At 43.9% G+C, this 16,839-nt stretch overlaps 1 protein-coding gene across 3 annotated transcripts in view; it reads left to right on the forward strand.

Annotated features, from left to right (window-relative positions):
* Positions 1-8,288: 8,288 nt before the first annotated feature.
* Positions 8,289-16,839, forward strand: part of nhsl2 (NHS-like 2) — a 291,724-nt gene continuing 283,173 nt past the window's right edge. For all 3 annotated transcript variants that reach the window (XM_055643706.1, XM_055643707.1, XM_055643708.1), the window contains exon 1: positions 8,289-10,897. In XM_055643706.1, the coding sequence (XP_055499681.1) occupies positions 10,618-10,897 (280 nt within the window). In that variant the 5' untranslated portion in view covers positions 8,289-10,617. The remainder of the gene's footprint in view (positions 10,898-16,839) is intronic.

Below are 16,839 nucleotides of genomic sequence, written 5' to 3' on the forward strand. Positions count from 1 at the left end.
AGGACCTGTTTCCACCCTGTACCTCTAAACTAGTCATAATCTACGGTCATAAACTGTACTATTTTCACATTTCCTTTCTGTACCAAACATGCCCCTGTGTTGTCATTGTCACAGGTTGGCATGTGTTGTCCTTGGTGTTAAGTGAAATGATCCAAGTTCTTGTACAATGGAAACAATGGTCTCAATATTGACTTTTGGGACTCCAACTGGCAGACTGCATTGGCTGTCTTCCCATTTCTGGTGGAGAAATGTCACTGTGATTCTGAGATATTTGCCTCATTAATATTTCAAAGGCAAGTATCCTAAACTATTTTACTAGATAGATTACCACAGACGGGGCCAGAGCAGCTTTGAATAAAGTAGATTGCGGGGAACACAGGTAATGAATGGTTGCAGAGAGCTTACTGTAAATACCAGGGGACCAGCAGTCCAGGTTAATATGTGGCCACTGGAGGCTTAATTCATGGAACATAGAAACATATAAAATAGGTGCAGGAGTAAGCCATTCGGCCCTTCCAGCCAACATCGCCATTCAATATGATCGTGGCTGATCATCCAAAATCAGTACCCCGTTCCTGCTTTTTCCCCATATCCCTTGATTCCGTTAGCCCCAAGAGCCAAATCCAACTCTCTCTTGAAAACAAGGGCTTTCAAAATATTTTCTGGATTTTTTCTGTTCTCGTGTCAATAGACAATAGACAATAGACAATAGATGCAGGAGTAGGCCATTTGGCCCTTCGAGCCAGCACCGCCATTCAATGTGATCATGGGCTGATCATCCCCAATCAATACCCCGTTCCTGCCTTCTCCCCATATCCCCTGACTCCACTATTTTTAAGAGCCCTATCTAGCTCTCTCTTGAAAGCATCCAGAGAATCTGCCTCCACCGCCCTCTCAGGCAGAGAATTCCACAGACTCACCACTCTCTGTGAGAAAAAGTGTTTCCTCGTCTCCGCTCTAAATGGCTGAATCCTTATTCTAAATCTGTCGCCCTTGGTTCTGGACTCCCCCAACATTGGGAACATGATTCCTGCCTCTAGTGTGTCCAAGCCCTTAACAATCTTTTATGTTATAATGAGAGTCCCTCTCATCCTTCTAAACTCCAGAGTGTACAAGCCCAGCTGCTCCATTCTCTCAGCATATGGCAGTCCTGACATCCCGGGAATTAACCTTGTAAACCTACGCTGTACTCCCACAATAGCAATAATGTCCTTCCTCAAATTAGGGGACCAAAACTGCACACAATACTCCTGGTGACTGCACTCTCTGGAACATGGAGTGACATTGACAATGAGACTAGCTGAGATTCAGCTCATCGGAGAAAAAAAGCATTGGATGGTTAAGGTATCAACCTAACTGATGGTCTGAAGGAGGGTCTTGACCCAAAATATCACAATCCTTTTCTGCAGAGATACTCACTAGGGCTCTGTACAATTGCAGAAAGACCTCTTTGCTCCTATATTTGATTCCTCTTGTTTTAAAGGACAACATGCCATTCACTTTCTTCATTGCCTGCTGTACCTGCATGCTTACTTTCATAATGTACAAGGACCCCCAGATCCTGTTGTACTTCTCCTTTTCCCAAGTTGACGCCATTTAGATAGTAATCTGCCTTCCTGTTTTTGCTACCAAAGTGGATAACCTCACATTTATCCGCATTAAACTTCATCTGCCATGCATCTGCCCACTCCCCCAACCTGTCCAAGTCACCCTGCATTCTCATAGCATCCTCCTCACAGTTCACAGTGCCACCCAGCTTTGTGTCATCAGCAAATTTGCTAACGTTACTTTGAATCCCTTCATCCAAATCATTGATGTATATTGTAAATAGCTGCGGTCCCAGCACCGAGCCTTGCGGTACCCCACTAGTCACTGCCTGCCATTCTGAAAGGGACCCGTTAATCCCTTCTCTTTGTTTCCTGTTTGCCAAGCATTTCTCTAACCATGTCAGCACTCTACCCCCAATACCATGTGCCCTAATTTTGCCCACTAATCTCCTATGTGGGACCTTATCAAATGCTTTCTGAAACTCCAGGTACACTACATCCACTGGCTCTCCCTTGCCCATTTTCCGAGTTACATCTTTAAAAAATTCCAGAAGATTAGTCAAGCATGATTTCCCCTTTGTAAATCCATGCTGACTCGGACCGATTCTGTTACTTCTATCCAAATGTGCGGCTGTTTCATCTTTTATAATTGACTCCAGCATTTTCTCACCACCGATGTCAGGCTAACTGGTCTATAATTCCCTGTTTTCTCTCTCCCGTCTTTCTTAAAAAGTGGGATAACATTAGCTGCCCTCCAATCCACAGGAACTGATCCTGAGTCTATAGACTGAGTCTCAGTTTAATTGATTGAAGCTAGACACAAAATGCTGGAGTAACTCAGCGAGTCAGGCAGCACCTCTGGAGAAAAGGAATAGGTGGAGTTTTGGGTCGGAACTCTTCTTCAGACTGACGGAGGGAAATGGACAAACAATGTTTCGGGTTGGGAGCCTTCTTCTGCATCTGAGGGTTTACTGTAATGCGCAGAGAAACTCTTGTGGTGATGTGCTGTCATTGAAATGGTTGACTTCAACAAAAATCACAACATTCTTGAAAATTAACAGAACTGATGCCTGAACGGAACTGAGTCTGAAGAAGGGTTCCGACCCGAAACGTCACCCATCCTTTTTCCCCAGAGATGATGCCCGGCCTACTGAATTACTCCAACACTTTGTGTCTATCTTCCGTATAAACCAGTAATTGAAGTTCCTCCTGAAGCTGTGTAATGTGATCAGAGATCAGAGGCTGAGTGTGCCTAGTGGAAGCTAACCTGATTACACTTGTTTTGCTACCCTAATGTCAATGACCAACTATGATCAGACTGCTGATGATTAAGTGTGAGGTGAAAGGATGGCGTGAACTGTACTGGATGCATCGAGCTTTTTAAAAAATCATTACAAGCTTATCCGTTAACTTTGCTGCTGACGCAATAGTGGACATTCTCTCACAATTGAGACCACTGTTTGAAATATTTGCATTGTTCACAGCAACTAAACCTGCAATTTTCATGAATTGAAACCTTACAGCTGAATATTTTAACTATGTACAAGGCTACTCTGTCCGACTTTTTCAATATTATCATAAACTCTCTTTACTACATTATGCACAAATGCTCACAGTTTCTTTTATCTTTTAGATTAATGAATGGAAAATTGGAAGAAATTTATGCCATGCTTTGGTGTAAAAATCTTTACTCAATGAAGATCTGATGTCCTAGTGGCAGAGAGGAAAAAATCACTCAAATCAAAGGGATTTGAATGTGTAGCTATGAGAGTGAGTTTTCATGGCTCCACATCGCCAGTTTTCTCTCCAGCAAGATAAGTCTTTTCCTGCAGTACCGATTTGTAGTGGGATTTGGAAATATGAGGTTTAAAGGGAAACCGAGTGAGGAATGCATGAATGTCACTGTAATATCTCCTGCAGTCCATGGTGACAGATGCAACATGCCACTTTTAGTCAGGTTTGTTTTGGCACCAGCCAACGGTTCAAGTTCATGGCGGATGCCAGAAATTTGCACAGCTAGCATCTGCTCAATATTGACAGCGCCGAGTCTCAGTGTGTTTCCGAATCCTTGCTGTTTCTTTGCTGCTCCATCAGCTCTTTCATGACATGTCACACTCTTCTCTGTGCCGCTGACTCTATCAAGGGCATTTTTCAAATGTTCTTTTGCAGGATTGAAGCTCCGGTTACAATTTAATGAGATCTAAAATTTAAAAAGATACTGCCTTCACGACAACACTGTTGGGAAGCTCTGAAGAAGAAAAACAAATCTTCACAATGGCATTACACTCAGGAGAGGTGAGATCACATTCTCTTGCAATTTAAATCATTGTGTTGCGTTCACAATTGAAAGGGAGTTAAATATTTTATAGGGAACGTGTCATGGCAAGAGAGATGAGTAATTAAAAAAACATTTTAATGTCCACATTTGCTACAATTCCAAAGTTGCAATTGCTCAATCACGAGTAGAAACAAAATAAGGTTTTGATGGCGATGAGTTTACTTGGAGGGAAGAATAGATAAATTAGACTAATTAATCACATGCACAAAGTATTTCATGTAAGACGGTGCATATTTATATCAAAATAATTCATTAATCTACAAATTGAATTTTAAAGAAAATTCAGACCATGTTCCTAAGTTCGAGGAACAGAATTAAGCCATTCGGCTCATCAAGTCTACTCTGCCATTCAATCATGGCTGATCTATCTTTTTCTCTCAATCCCATTCTCTTGTCTTCTCCCCATAACCCCTGACAACCTTACTAATCAAGAATCTGTCAATATCCAACTTAAAAATTATCCATTGAATTGGACTCCACAGCCATCCGTGGCAATGAATTCCACAGATTCACCACCCTCTAACTAAAGACATTTCTCATCTCCTTTCTAAAGGCTCCTTTTATTCGGACCCTATGGCCTCTGGTTCTAGACTCTCCCACTAGTGGAAACCCTCTCCACGTTCTATCCATGCCTTTCACTATTCGGTAAGTTTCAATAAGGTCTTTCCTCACCCTTCAAAACTATTTGTCTATAAATGTTACAGATTATAATAGATGGAAAAGAGGGGCTAGGCAATGAACTCAGAGCCCACTAACTGTAACTGCTTCATTGATTATATTCCAAATGTTATAGAATTAGAAGTGACCGTGCTTGTTGAAAATTGCAGAATATTCAGTTCTATTTACTATTACTATTCTTCTGATACTGGCAAAACCCCATAACCTTTGTTTGGGTAACAGAAATTTGCCTATACAGTATTCACAAATTACTACACAAAACTTCAAATATGGGATAACATTTGCTCTCAGAGAATTGAATTGAATAAAGTAAAATAAAACAATAATTATTTCATGCTTTTTGCCGTATATGCAGATAATGTGGCTTCGCGTTGTGGAAAATCACAATACGGAACATTTTTCCTGAAAACAACTGTATTAGAGGGTTCACCTATAATGCAGAGTCATTCCGAATAGTGGAAGTAATGTTTGCACTATGAAACAGCCAGATAATGATCATTTCCAACCAGAAATGCTAAGGCTTTAGTGAGAGCAGTTCGACCTCTGGTTGACCTGAATATCAAAGACATCAAAGAACACGAATATAAGGAAAACACAGTGGAAAAATAGTTAGGACTGCTCCTGTTTAGCTGTACTAGCCCATGTTTGATTCTGACGTTCGGTGGTGTCTATGTGGATACTATGTTCTCAATGCCACTGTGTGGTTCACTATTCCTCCTCATCATCCCCTCTCTGATTCCTAGCAGAGGCCTTGACTGCATCTCTCCCAAGTTTCCATCTCAATGAATTCTGATCCTAGGATGTTGCTAAACTCTTCTAGTGCCTTCACGTCTATGTGCATATCTTTGACTAGAAGTCTTCACCCCAGAATGTGGATCCTTTCTTCTGAATTCCTGATCCATATGCAGCTCTCCCTCTTGTGTTTTACAGTTTGCTGCTCTGTTCATCACTAACTGCTCATAAAACATTGGCAATTTCTTGACATTAAGGATAAATCGCAAAGTTTTCATCAAACTAGGGCAGTGCTTGCATTGTATGGCAAACTGGTTTGTATCTCACAGAGGCTGAACACCAAATCTCTTATCCTTCTCAGACCCTCTTGAGACCATTATCCCACCACTGAATATTAGGCCATTATCTGCCTGTTGATCACAGATCTCAATTCATCTGGAGATCTCCCCTTCACAGCCTCATAGTCACCCAACCATGCATGTCCCTCTTCTACCTCCCCTTCAAGATCCACAAGCAACACTCTTCCGTCTGAAGAAGGGTTTCGGCCCGAAACGTTGCCTATTTCCTTCGCTCCATAGATGCTGCTGCACCCGCTGAGTTTCTCCAGCTTTTTTGTGCACCTTCGATTTTCCAGCATCTGCAGTTCCTTCTTAAACACCTCTTCCAGTTTATACTTGTCCTTCAGTGTCTACCTTAACTCCTTTCCTTCTCCTATTACCTAATTTCTTCCTATTTACATCTGTTACTGTTCTGATGCCTTCTACCACATTGACAGTTGAGTTGAATTTCATTTATTAACACGTGTACCAAGGTACAGTGAAGTGCTTTTGTTGCCTGCAAACCACAGTGGAAAGACAATACAATACACAATTACAATTGAGCCATCCACAGTCTACAGAAACATGATAAAGGAAATAACATGAATAATGTTTAGTGCAAGGTAGAGTCCAATCAAGGGTAGCTCAGGGTCTCCAATGAGGTAGATGGTAGTTCCAGTTTGTGGTGGTTTTCTGATTCATTTTCAACATGTATCCATCCATCTATACTGATCCGTACCAGCCAAAATGGGATGAGGGTCCTTCATTTTTGCTTCAACAGGACCCAACTAATCCTCCTCCACTACTCTTCTTCACTTGGCTAAATTCATTGGAGAATTTCTCCCTTAATTTTACAATATTTCTTCCAAATCAAAGGCCATGGGACTATAACACAAAATGTTGGTTATACTCAGCAGGTCAGGCACATCTGTGGAGAGAGAAACAAAGCTAAGATCTAAGTCGATCACCCTTCATCCACATTGGGGAAAAAAGAGAGAGAAGAGTAAAAGGAACAAATGGGATGTCTGTGATAAAGTGTGATAAGGAGCCCAAGGTTGTCCAGCTCCAACAATTCCTTTCAGTGCTAGCTGAATGCATGCAATTGGAGCGGAATGCATGCAAGTTAATGCAATTCAACAGCTATTTGAAGAATGTAAGTGGAGAAAGATGAATTAAGGAATTTGGAAAGGGAAAGACGAAAACAAACAGCAACATATTGAAATTCTGAGATACAAATCACAGTAGTTGCAAAAATCTGACCCGAAGAAAATGTTGGTAATACTCAACATATCAAGCAGTGTCTGTGACATTAAGCTGGGAAGATTAACACGGACCTGAAGGCCTGAGCTACAGGAAAGGTTGGACAGGCTCGGACTTTATTCTTTGGACCGCGGAAGGCTGAGGGGTGATGTTCTGGAGGTGTATAAAATTATGAGGGAAATAGACAGGATGAATGCGGAGGGTCTTTTACCTATGGTAGGGGAATCAAGAACCAGAGGACATAGGCTTAATGTGAGAGAGGCAAGTTTTAATAGGAAACTAAGGGGCATTTTTTTCATTCAGAGGATGAAGGGTACATGGATCAAGCTGCCAGATGAGGTGTTTAAGAAAGAACTGTAGATGCTGGAAAAATCGAAGGTAGACAAAAATGCTGGAGAAACTCAGCGGGTGAGGCAGCCTCTATGTAGCGAAGGAATAGGCAACGTTTCGGGTCGAGACCCTTCTTCAGACTGATGTTGGGGGAGGGGGGGGCAAGAAAGGAAAAGGCGGAGACGGTAAGCTTGTGGGAGAGCTGGGAAGGGGAGCGGAAGGAGGGAGAAAGCATGCACTACCTAAAATTGGAGGTCAATGTTCACTCCGCTGGGGTGTAAACTACTCAAGCAAAATATCAGGTGCTGTTCCTCCAATTTGCGCTGGGCCTCATTTTGGCAATGGAGGAGGCCCAGGACAGAAAGGTCGGATTTGGAATGGGAGGGGGAGTTGAAGTGCTGAGCCACCGGGAGATCAGGTTGGTTATTGCGAACTGAGCGGAGGTGTTGGGCGAAGCGATCGCCAAGCCTGCGCTTGGTCTCACCTGGAACAGCGGATGCAGTAGATAAGGTTGGAGGAGGTGCAGGTGATCCTGCACCCTTCGCTGCATAGATGCTGCCTCACTGGCTGAGTTTCTCCAGCACTTTTGTCTGCCAGATGAGGTAGTTGGGACAGGTATGATAACAGCATTTAAAATACACTAGTTTAGTTTAGTTTATTGTTACATGTATCGAGGTACAGTGAAAAGCTTTTTGTTGTGTGTTATCCAGTCAGTGGAAAGACTATTCAGCATTATGATTGAGCTGTCCACAGTGTATAGATAAAAGATAAATATAATAATGTATAGTGCAAGATGAAGTCCAGTAAAGTTCGGTTAAAGATAATCCGAGGGTCTCCAATGAGGTAGGTTGGAGCTCAGGACACCTCTCTAGTTGTTCATAGGATGATTCTTTTGCTTGATAACAGCTGGAAAGAAAATGTTGTCATCATGCAACGGAACCATCCTATCAACATCTGGAGAGTAGTCCTGAGCTACCATTTACCTCATTGTAGACCCTCGGATTATCTTTAATCAGATTTTACTGGACAGGTACATGGATAGGAAAGGTTTAGAGATATGGGCCAAACACAGACAAATGGGATTAGTTAGATGGGGTATCTTGGACGGCATGGACGAGTTGGGCCGAATGTCCTGCTTCCATGCTGTATGACTATGAGAGAGAAAACTGATTTAATGTTGGAGGTGAGTGATCTTGCAGCACAAGCAACAAGTTCTGATAAGAATAGAAAGGCTATTATTTGAAAATGTAGAATTCAGTATTGTCCCTAGGGCTGTGACATGTCAAGATGGAAGGTGAATTGTAGCCCCTTCAAGCTTATCCCTGGACCTTTCTGTCCTGGTCCTCCTCCACTGTCAGAGTGAGGCCACATGCAAATTGGAAGAACACCATCTCAGATTTTGCTTGGACATCTTACAACCCAGTGGTATGAATATTGATTTATTTAATTTCAAGTAAGCCCTGCATTTCCTCTCTCTCCGTTCCTCCTCCACTCTAGTCATCCTGGTAGTTTTACTGTTCGTATACCCTTGTTAGCACCTCTTCGAGAGCCAACAATGGACCATTGTGGGTTATTTGGCCACCAGTGCTGGCTCTGATCTGTTCTGTACCTTTTCATACCTCTAGTTTCCCCCTCTCCCGAGTCTCAGTCCGAAGAAGGGTCTTGACCTGAAACTGCATCTATTCCTTTTGTCCAGAGATGCACCCCGACCTACTACTCCAGCATATTGTGTCTATCTTCGGTGTAAACTAGCATCTGCAGTTGTTTCCCACACAATTCTTCAGTTGGTGTCAGATCTGAAGACATTTTTATCAACTTGTGACAATAACAATCCTTGTCTGTCTCTCTCCACAGATGTTGACTGATCTGTTGGGTATTTCCCACATCCTAGTTTAAGTTAGATATCCAGCATCTGTTTCAAGATTTTTTCTCTCTCACTCTTTGTTCTTATTTATTTCCCTCCATTCACACGTCCTACTTGCTCTTCCACTAGCTGCAATTCACAAGCCTTCCCCATCACCAACTTTATTTCCATTACTTTCTTGTGGTCTCCACCTGAAAGCAGATATTCCATTTCTCTTATCCTTACTAATTACTTTGTAAGTAATTAGTTTACTTACAAATATAAAATTCCTACTAAATGAACAATAAATTAAAGCAGGTTTATTGGCTTATAGATTTTTTAAACCATTTTTAAACAGGTTTGGGTAAATCGATCTTTCCATGACATACCATCAATGATAAATGTGTGACCAAATGTTGTGCTATCCTGAAAATCCTAATTAATCTACATTGAAACAAAAGATGAAAACCAAATCTCAATGTTACTTGTCAAAATGGTACATTAAAATGAGTTTTGTACAGCTTATCTTCATTGGATGACCTCGGTGAACTGAACTTACAATAGTTTTGCCCACTCACTTAAGTTGTCAATGCTCACTTGAATCGTTGCAGCTTCATCTACGTTTTTTACGGTACCACCTCACTAGTATGAAGGCAGACTACATGCAAGAGTAGAATTACTTTAAAAAGTGCAGATAATGATTGATTTAGAGAGACCAGTCTGCGGTGTTTGAGTATTGAATTGCATATTTAAAATTTTAAAACGGTGTAGACTTATTGCATAATTTTGGAGGAAACCAAAATATTTATATCCGTTATTGATGGATTTTAGCGTGCATTTTACTGTTAGTTTTAATGGCCTGCTTTGGGAAGGAAAGGCATTAAACAGAGAGATTGAGGAATGGGGCAAAAGACTCGTCTGACAAGTAACACAGGTGACAGGATCAGCAAAAGTGAAAAGTTTTGTCAAAAATATTGGTTTTAAAATAGCGAAGCAATTGCTCCCATTTTACTGCGAGAAAGTCGGGATTGTGCAGAAGGAATGTTCTGTAAACAACTCGGAACATGCAGCTCTGGAAAGGATGAAGCTATCACGAGTACCCCGTTACGTTGTTTTGCACAAACTGTCTCAGACTTCCTGTTGCGCTGACGAAAGGAGGAGGGGGACGTGATTGTAGGAATTGTACCAGATCTTGCAAACCCAACTCTGCACTGTGGTTGAGAGAGGAAATGTCAATTTCACCTTCTCGTTTATGTAATGCATCACAATCCGCCACAGATCACAGACAGTCTGGAAAACAGGACCGTTGCTGGCTCTTCACTCGAAAGGGAGCGTCTTGGACTGGAATTCCTCCCAGAATTGGACCACCCCCGCTGTTAGCAATGTGGAGCGCCCTCCCCTTCCAGAGAAACAGCGCTCTCTGGAGGCTTGGGTAAGAGCTGTCAGAAAGCAAAGAGCGATCCCATTCGGGGCTCAAGCTTGTTCCACCCTGACAGTTGTTTCATTACATCGCCCAGCCCGTGTTCTTGACTTTTTTTTAACGAAGATAAGATTTTATTTTTATACCCAACAATGCCTTTCTGCAAGAGGATCGTGCGGCCGGTGCAAGTTTGCCGTTTCCAGGGCGAGGGGAGGACGCCGTCAGTTTTGGACAATCTGGTCGATGTCTCCAGTTTTACTTTGGGAAATGTGCTGAGGCAGCTCTCGGCTCTGGCGAGGGAAGCGGTGAGTGTGCTGGAGGAGATTGAGCTGGAGATTGGATCTGTCTGCCACCGGGCGCTGCTGCTGGAAGTCCGGATCATCGGTTTGCACAGATACGTGTCAGCCCTGTCTCTGCGACCCGCTACACACTGTGAGTACCTGGCAGGCAGCAACATCTGTCCAGTTTCTTCAGTAAACGCACGGGTGGGGCGATATCTTCATTTGCCAAACTTTTTGGTTTTGTTGTTATTGTGGACATGGAATGTCCATGTGTGATAGTTGTCAGCGCGATATTATTCTGTCTGGGCATTGGAGCGTTTTGATATGATTTGTAATATCCCGCAGAGATACTTGAGTGATTGAATGCCAGTCTTGTTCATGCTGTAAATGTTTAATGAGGACGGTACACACATCACCGAACTGTGGCGATTCTTGCAGGTAAACAGTCAAAGAGTCAAGAAGGGACTTGGTGTATTCATTGAGTTGTATTAGACCGTGAATAATTGCCATGTTGGACTCCCCCTGGCATTGGTGACGGTCTCAGGGCTGTCTCCCAGCCCAATCATCTGCTTTGAAGCCTTTGGTGGAAATTTGTCTTGAGTAGTGCTGGGCACTTTGGAAGGAACTTAAGTTGGAAATCTGGCATGGCATTTGCTAACATGCAAGTGCTTTACTTTGCCCAGCAGGTTGACATATTTAATTTCTGAATGACTGATTGAAAGGTACAGCATGAAACAGTCCCTTCGGCCCACAACCATAAATCACCCATTCACACCCATTCTACATTATCCCAATTTCGCATCCACTCTCTACACACAAGGGGCAATTTACAGAGAGCCAATCAACCTAAAAACCTTCACGTCTTTGGGATATGGGAACAATTCCGAGCATCCGGAGGAACCCTGAACATGTTTAGTTTTTGCTTCCTTTATAGATACAGCTTGGAAACAGGCCCTTCGGCCCACTGGGTCCGTGCCGACCATTGATCACCCATACACTAGTTCGACACCCTACACACAATGGACACTTTACAGAGACCAATTAACCTACAAACCTGCGCATCTTTGGAATGTGGGAAGAAACCAGAGCACCTGGAGAAAGCCCACGTCGTCACTGGAAGAACATGCAAACGTTTACAGACAGCACGTCGTCACTGGAAGAGCAATTCTACCACTGCACCACTGTGCCGCCTTGGTCACAGGGCGAACGTGCAAACTCCACGCAGACAACACATGAGGTCAGGACCAAACCCAGGTTCTGGCACTGCTGTGCTGAGCTGTATTGTGATCCTCGGGTGATCTCAGCAGCACAATGACAAGGGCAGTGTGACGAGTCACCCCAGTGTACCCCAAACTACAGTGGAGGGAAAGAAAATGCAACACAAGACCCAGTGGCTGATGTCACGCCAAAAACAGTTGCTGATAATGTACAGCTGCCTCTGATTCCCAGTCCTTGGCAAAATAACTGTCAGGTACTCTAAGTCCAGCTTCACAAGGAAGAACCAAATCCAAGGTGGCACCTTCAGTTCAGTTGGAGAGACATCTAGAGGACACAAGACAGCCTTTCACTCACTGAACCATTGATTAGATGAATATTAGAACGTTTTGTTGAGTAGGTACGTGGGGGAGTTGATGGCATTTGGGGGAGAATGACATGGAATTAGTGCAGAATTAGTACCGATGGGTGTAGGCATGATCAGAATAGGCTGAAGGGCTATGACTTTATTCAGTATGTTGGTTTCATCTCTGTTGAGGATGTAGACGCCTTTATGGGATATGGAACTGATTTATTTCAATCCAAAAAGATTTTATAATCGAGTTTGTGCCTTTGCCACAAGCTACATGGAATTGAGGATCTGAGATGTTCACATATTTCATTTAGCTGAATAATTGACTCCAGTTCCTTTTCATTGCCAAGACTGCTTTCTTCCATTCCTTTAATACTGGCTGATTATCAGGCTCTTCTGTCCATGGTATGAGTCTGCCCAGGTTTTGCATCCCATCGCCCCTGTGTTGATATCTCCACACGGGTTCCAGTCAACCCAGGCTTCAAAGTTTAAAACTCTAATTTCTGCATCCACAACTTTCCTTGCCACACCATTAAATGATGTACATTAAAATGTCAAGATCTTGAAGTCTGGAGTTTCTTCCCTAAACCATCTTATGACTTTTTCTTTCCTCATTTCAGATACTCCTTAAAACCAATGAATCTGATCAAGTTTTTTGATTATCCCTTTCTTTGTTTCGCTTCAAATTTTAGCTGGTTATTCTGTGAAGTATCCTGGAAAGTTTATTAAAGGAACTATATTTCACACAAGAGGGTGGTGGGTGTATGGAACAAGCTGCCAGAGGAGGCAGTTGAGGCTTGGACTATCCCATTGTTTAAGAAACAGTTGGACAAGTAGGTACAAGGATAGGTACAAGGACAAGTACATGGATAGAATTGGTTTGGAGGGATATGGATCAAGCGCAGGCAGATGGGGCTAGTGTAGCTGGAACATTGATGGCCTGTGTGGGCAAGTTGGGCCAAAGGGCCTGTTTCCACACTGTATCCCTCTGTGACTCTATATAAAAGGAAGTTATTATTGGTTAAGTGGTAGAGACAGCTATCTCCACTTGGTTGTATTTCTGTTGAATTGTCATCCTTCTTCAGAATATGGTTCAACGTGAATAAAGACAACTCTGCCAGCAGACATCAGTTGACTGAAATGAACAATAGAAAAAAAATCCTTTAAAATAAAACACCTTTAAAATAAAACACCTGGCAGAAAACTGACCCATTCATGCATAGATATTGTATTGTTTATACGCTCTATTAGTGTATATATCATTAACATAAATTTGCATTCATAAATGCATAACATGTAGGAGCAGAATTAGGCCATTCAGGCCATCAAGACTGCTCTGCCATTCAATCATGGCTGATCTATCTTTCGCTTTCAACCCCATTCTCCTGCCTTCTCCCCATGACAGCTGACACTTGTACTAATCAGTGGTAATGAGTCCATCAATCTCCGCCTTAAACATTTTCATTGACTTGGCCTCCAAAACCTTCTGTGGCGATGAATTCCACAGATTCACCACTCTCTGACGAAATAAATTTCTCCTTTCTAAAGGTACATCCTTTTATTCTGGGGCTATGGCCTCTGGTCTTAGGCTCTCCTACTAGTGGAAACATCCTCTCCACATCCACTATCATAGCCTTTCACTATTTGGTAAATTTCAATTAGGTCCCTTTAACATTCAATATATTAGACTTCAGCAGATAATGGACCCCTTGTAACAGCATTAATCGATGCACACAGATGCTGAGGTAGACCAGAGCTCTCCTCTTTAAAAGGCTGAATGTACAACTTTGGAGAGTCACAACCCAGAGACAGTAACACCCTTTGCACTGTAAATATTAATGTGAAGAAGAGGAAAATCTGAATGTTTGAAATCTTCGATATCAAATTGCATGGAAATTAAACTTTAGAGATACAGTGCGGAAACAGGTCCTTTACCCACCGAGTCCGCGCCGACAAGTGGTCATCCCATGCACTAACACTATACTGCACACTAGGGACAATTTACAATTTTACTCGCCAATTAACCTGCAAACCTGTACATCTTTGAAGTGTGGGATGAAAACGGAGCACCCGGAGAAAACTCACGAGAACACAGGTAGAACATACAAACTCCATACAGACAGTACCCGTAGTCAGTATCGAACCCGGGTCTCTGGTGCTGCAAGGCAGCTACTCTACCGTTTTGTCACTGTGCCACCCCATTTCACTTGACCCGTCAAATAAGGTGTTTGTTCTCCACATAAACTGCAGTGTTAATCCAATCCATTGTAAATGTCCTGCTGCTGCATTACTTTCACACCCTCCCTTCCATTGCTGATCTAAACTTTTGTGGAATCTCAGATTGGTACTTGCTTCAATTATTAAGTTCAGTAATGCATTCTACAACCTTGCTGTGTGTGGCAAACAGTTCTTTTATTCTCATTCCCAAACTTCTTGTAATCAATTGTTGTCAATGTTTCTTTGTTCTAGACCACTGAATTGCTGGAAATGTTCTCTTTCTCTTTACTTTTCCCATCCCTTTGTAATTTTACACTAAGTATAAGACACAATTGTTACATTTTTCTTTGGAAAGGGCAGTATCTTAATGAATCTGCAATGAATTGTCTCGTTTCAATATCTTATCTTATCCTTAAATAACTATAAAATTCTGATCTTGGATGTGTGTGTGTGTGTGTGTGTGTGTGTGTGTGTGTGTGTGTGTGTGTGTGTGTGTGTGTGTGTGTGTGTGTGTGTGTGTGTGTGTGTGTGTGTGTGTGTGTGTGTGTGTGTGTGTGCGATCACATCTGCTCGAAGAAACAACGCACTAACGGGAAGATTTTTACATATTCCGGTAGAGATTTATCCCGTGAAATCAAAAATTGCCTTATCTGAAAATTTCATGCATTATTTCTCGAGTTATTTATCAAAATGTTCACAAATCTCAAATAACTTAGAAAATAAATGAGATGGTCTCGCTGATGATGTCACAATGGATCTGCCTGCCTGCCTCTGCTCGCGCTGCTCACCCCTGTTATGTCATCTGTACTTCTTGGCTTCTTAACTTATACTTCTTTAAATTTGTCACTTAACGTTTTTAAACTGCTGCTCAGGTCGTGCTGCGCGCTCTGCGCTCCGCTCTCCGCTGGGCTCCTTGAAGTTCTAGAACATGGCGGCGGCGGTCATTATCGCCGCGCGCACGTGGGTGCGGGGATTAAACTGCTGCTCAGGTCATGCTGCGCACTCCGCTGGGCTCCTCCAAGGTATAGAACATGGCGGCGGTGGTCGTTATCGCCGCGGGGGCATGGGGCAGCGCGATGGGAAGGTAAGCCGTGGCGGCCATTGCTCCCTCTGGGAGAGGCTGTCTATGGAGACATGCGATTCCTCCGTCGATCGCTGGGACTCGGGGAATCATGATGCCTTTTCCTGATGATCCCGATCCCATCACGGGGGACGACCTCCACTCCATCTCCCCCGACCGATCATCTATCACGCAGGTGGGTAGACATCCCCTCGCGGAAGCCACGATCGGCTGGTCCTCAGCTGCTTTTGACCATCTACAGATCGCTCCGGGCCTCGCTTGGGCCTGGTGCCTTTTGGGGAGGCTGCTGTTCTACAACCTGGGTAAATGCTGCTGCAAACCCCTCCCCCTCCCTCTCTACCCCCTCCCCGAGGAAGAGAAAGAGAGAAGGGGGGAGAGAGAGGGGGAGAGAGGGGGGGAGGGGGGTTGGAGGAAGGGGGGGAGGAGGGGGTGGGAGAGGGGGGAGGTGGGAGAGAGTGGAAAGGGAGCGGAGGGGGGGGGGGGAGGAGAGGAGGGAGGGGGGGGGGAGGAGGGGGGGGGAGGGGGGGGGGGGGAGAGGAGGGGAGGGGGGGGGGGAGAGAGAGGGAGAAGAGGGGGGGGGGAGTGGTGAGAAGGAGAGTAGAAAAAAAGAAAGGGGGAGAGACCCCCCCCCTCTCTGAGAGAGACAGAGGAGAGAGACGTGTGTGAGATCTCTCTCTCTCTCTCTCTCTCTCTCTCTCTCTCTCTCTCTCTCTCTCTCTCTCTCTCTCTCTCCTCTCTCTCTCTCTCCCCTCTCTCTCCCTCTCTCTCCCTCTCTCTCCCGTGAATATTGGGACCTATGTGTGAGTGGTGGAGTATTGCGTTCTGGAACCAGCCCTCTCCTATGACGCCGCATGCCCCCCCCCCACCCCCTCACCCTCTAATCTCCCCCCCCCCTCCCCCTCGCTCTTCACGCCTGTGCAGTTGGGGTTTATGCATGAGTGGATAGGGCGGGGGATAGGGTAAAAGGAGCGAATGATTAACATTAATATAATATCAATGAGGGGGGGGTTAGTGTGTGTGTGTGTGGGAGGTGGTTAGTGTGTGACGCTGAAGGCCGGCCCCCACCCCTCCCCCCTCGCAACCGCTCACTGAGGGGACGGGACCCAGCGGATCCCACTTGGTATAGTAACTATTAAAACTCTGATCTTGGGTGTGTGTGTGTGTGTGTGTGTGTGTGTGTGTGTGCGTGCGTGCGTGTGTGTGTGTGTGTGTGAGTCATCACATCAGC

This window comes from Leucoraja erinacea, chromosome 12 (genome assembly GCF_028641065.1).
Source record: "Leucoraja erinacea ecotype New England chromosome 12, Leri_hhj_1, whole genome shotgun sequence".
Taxonomy (NCBI): Eukaryota; Metazoa; Chordata; class Chondrichthyes; order Rajiformes; family Rajidae; genus Leucoraja; species Leucoraja erinaceus.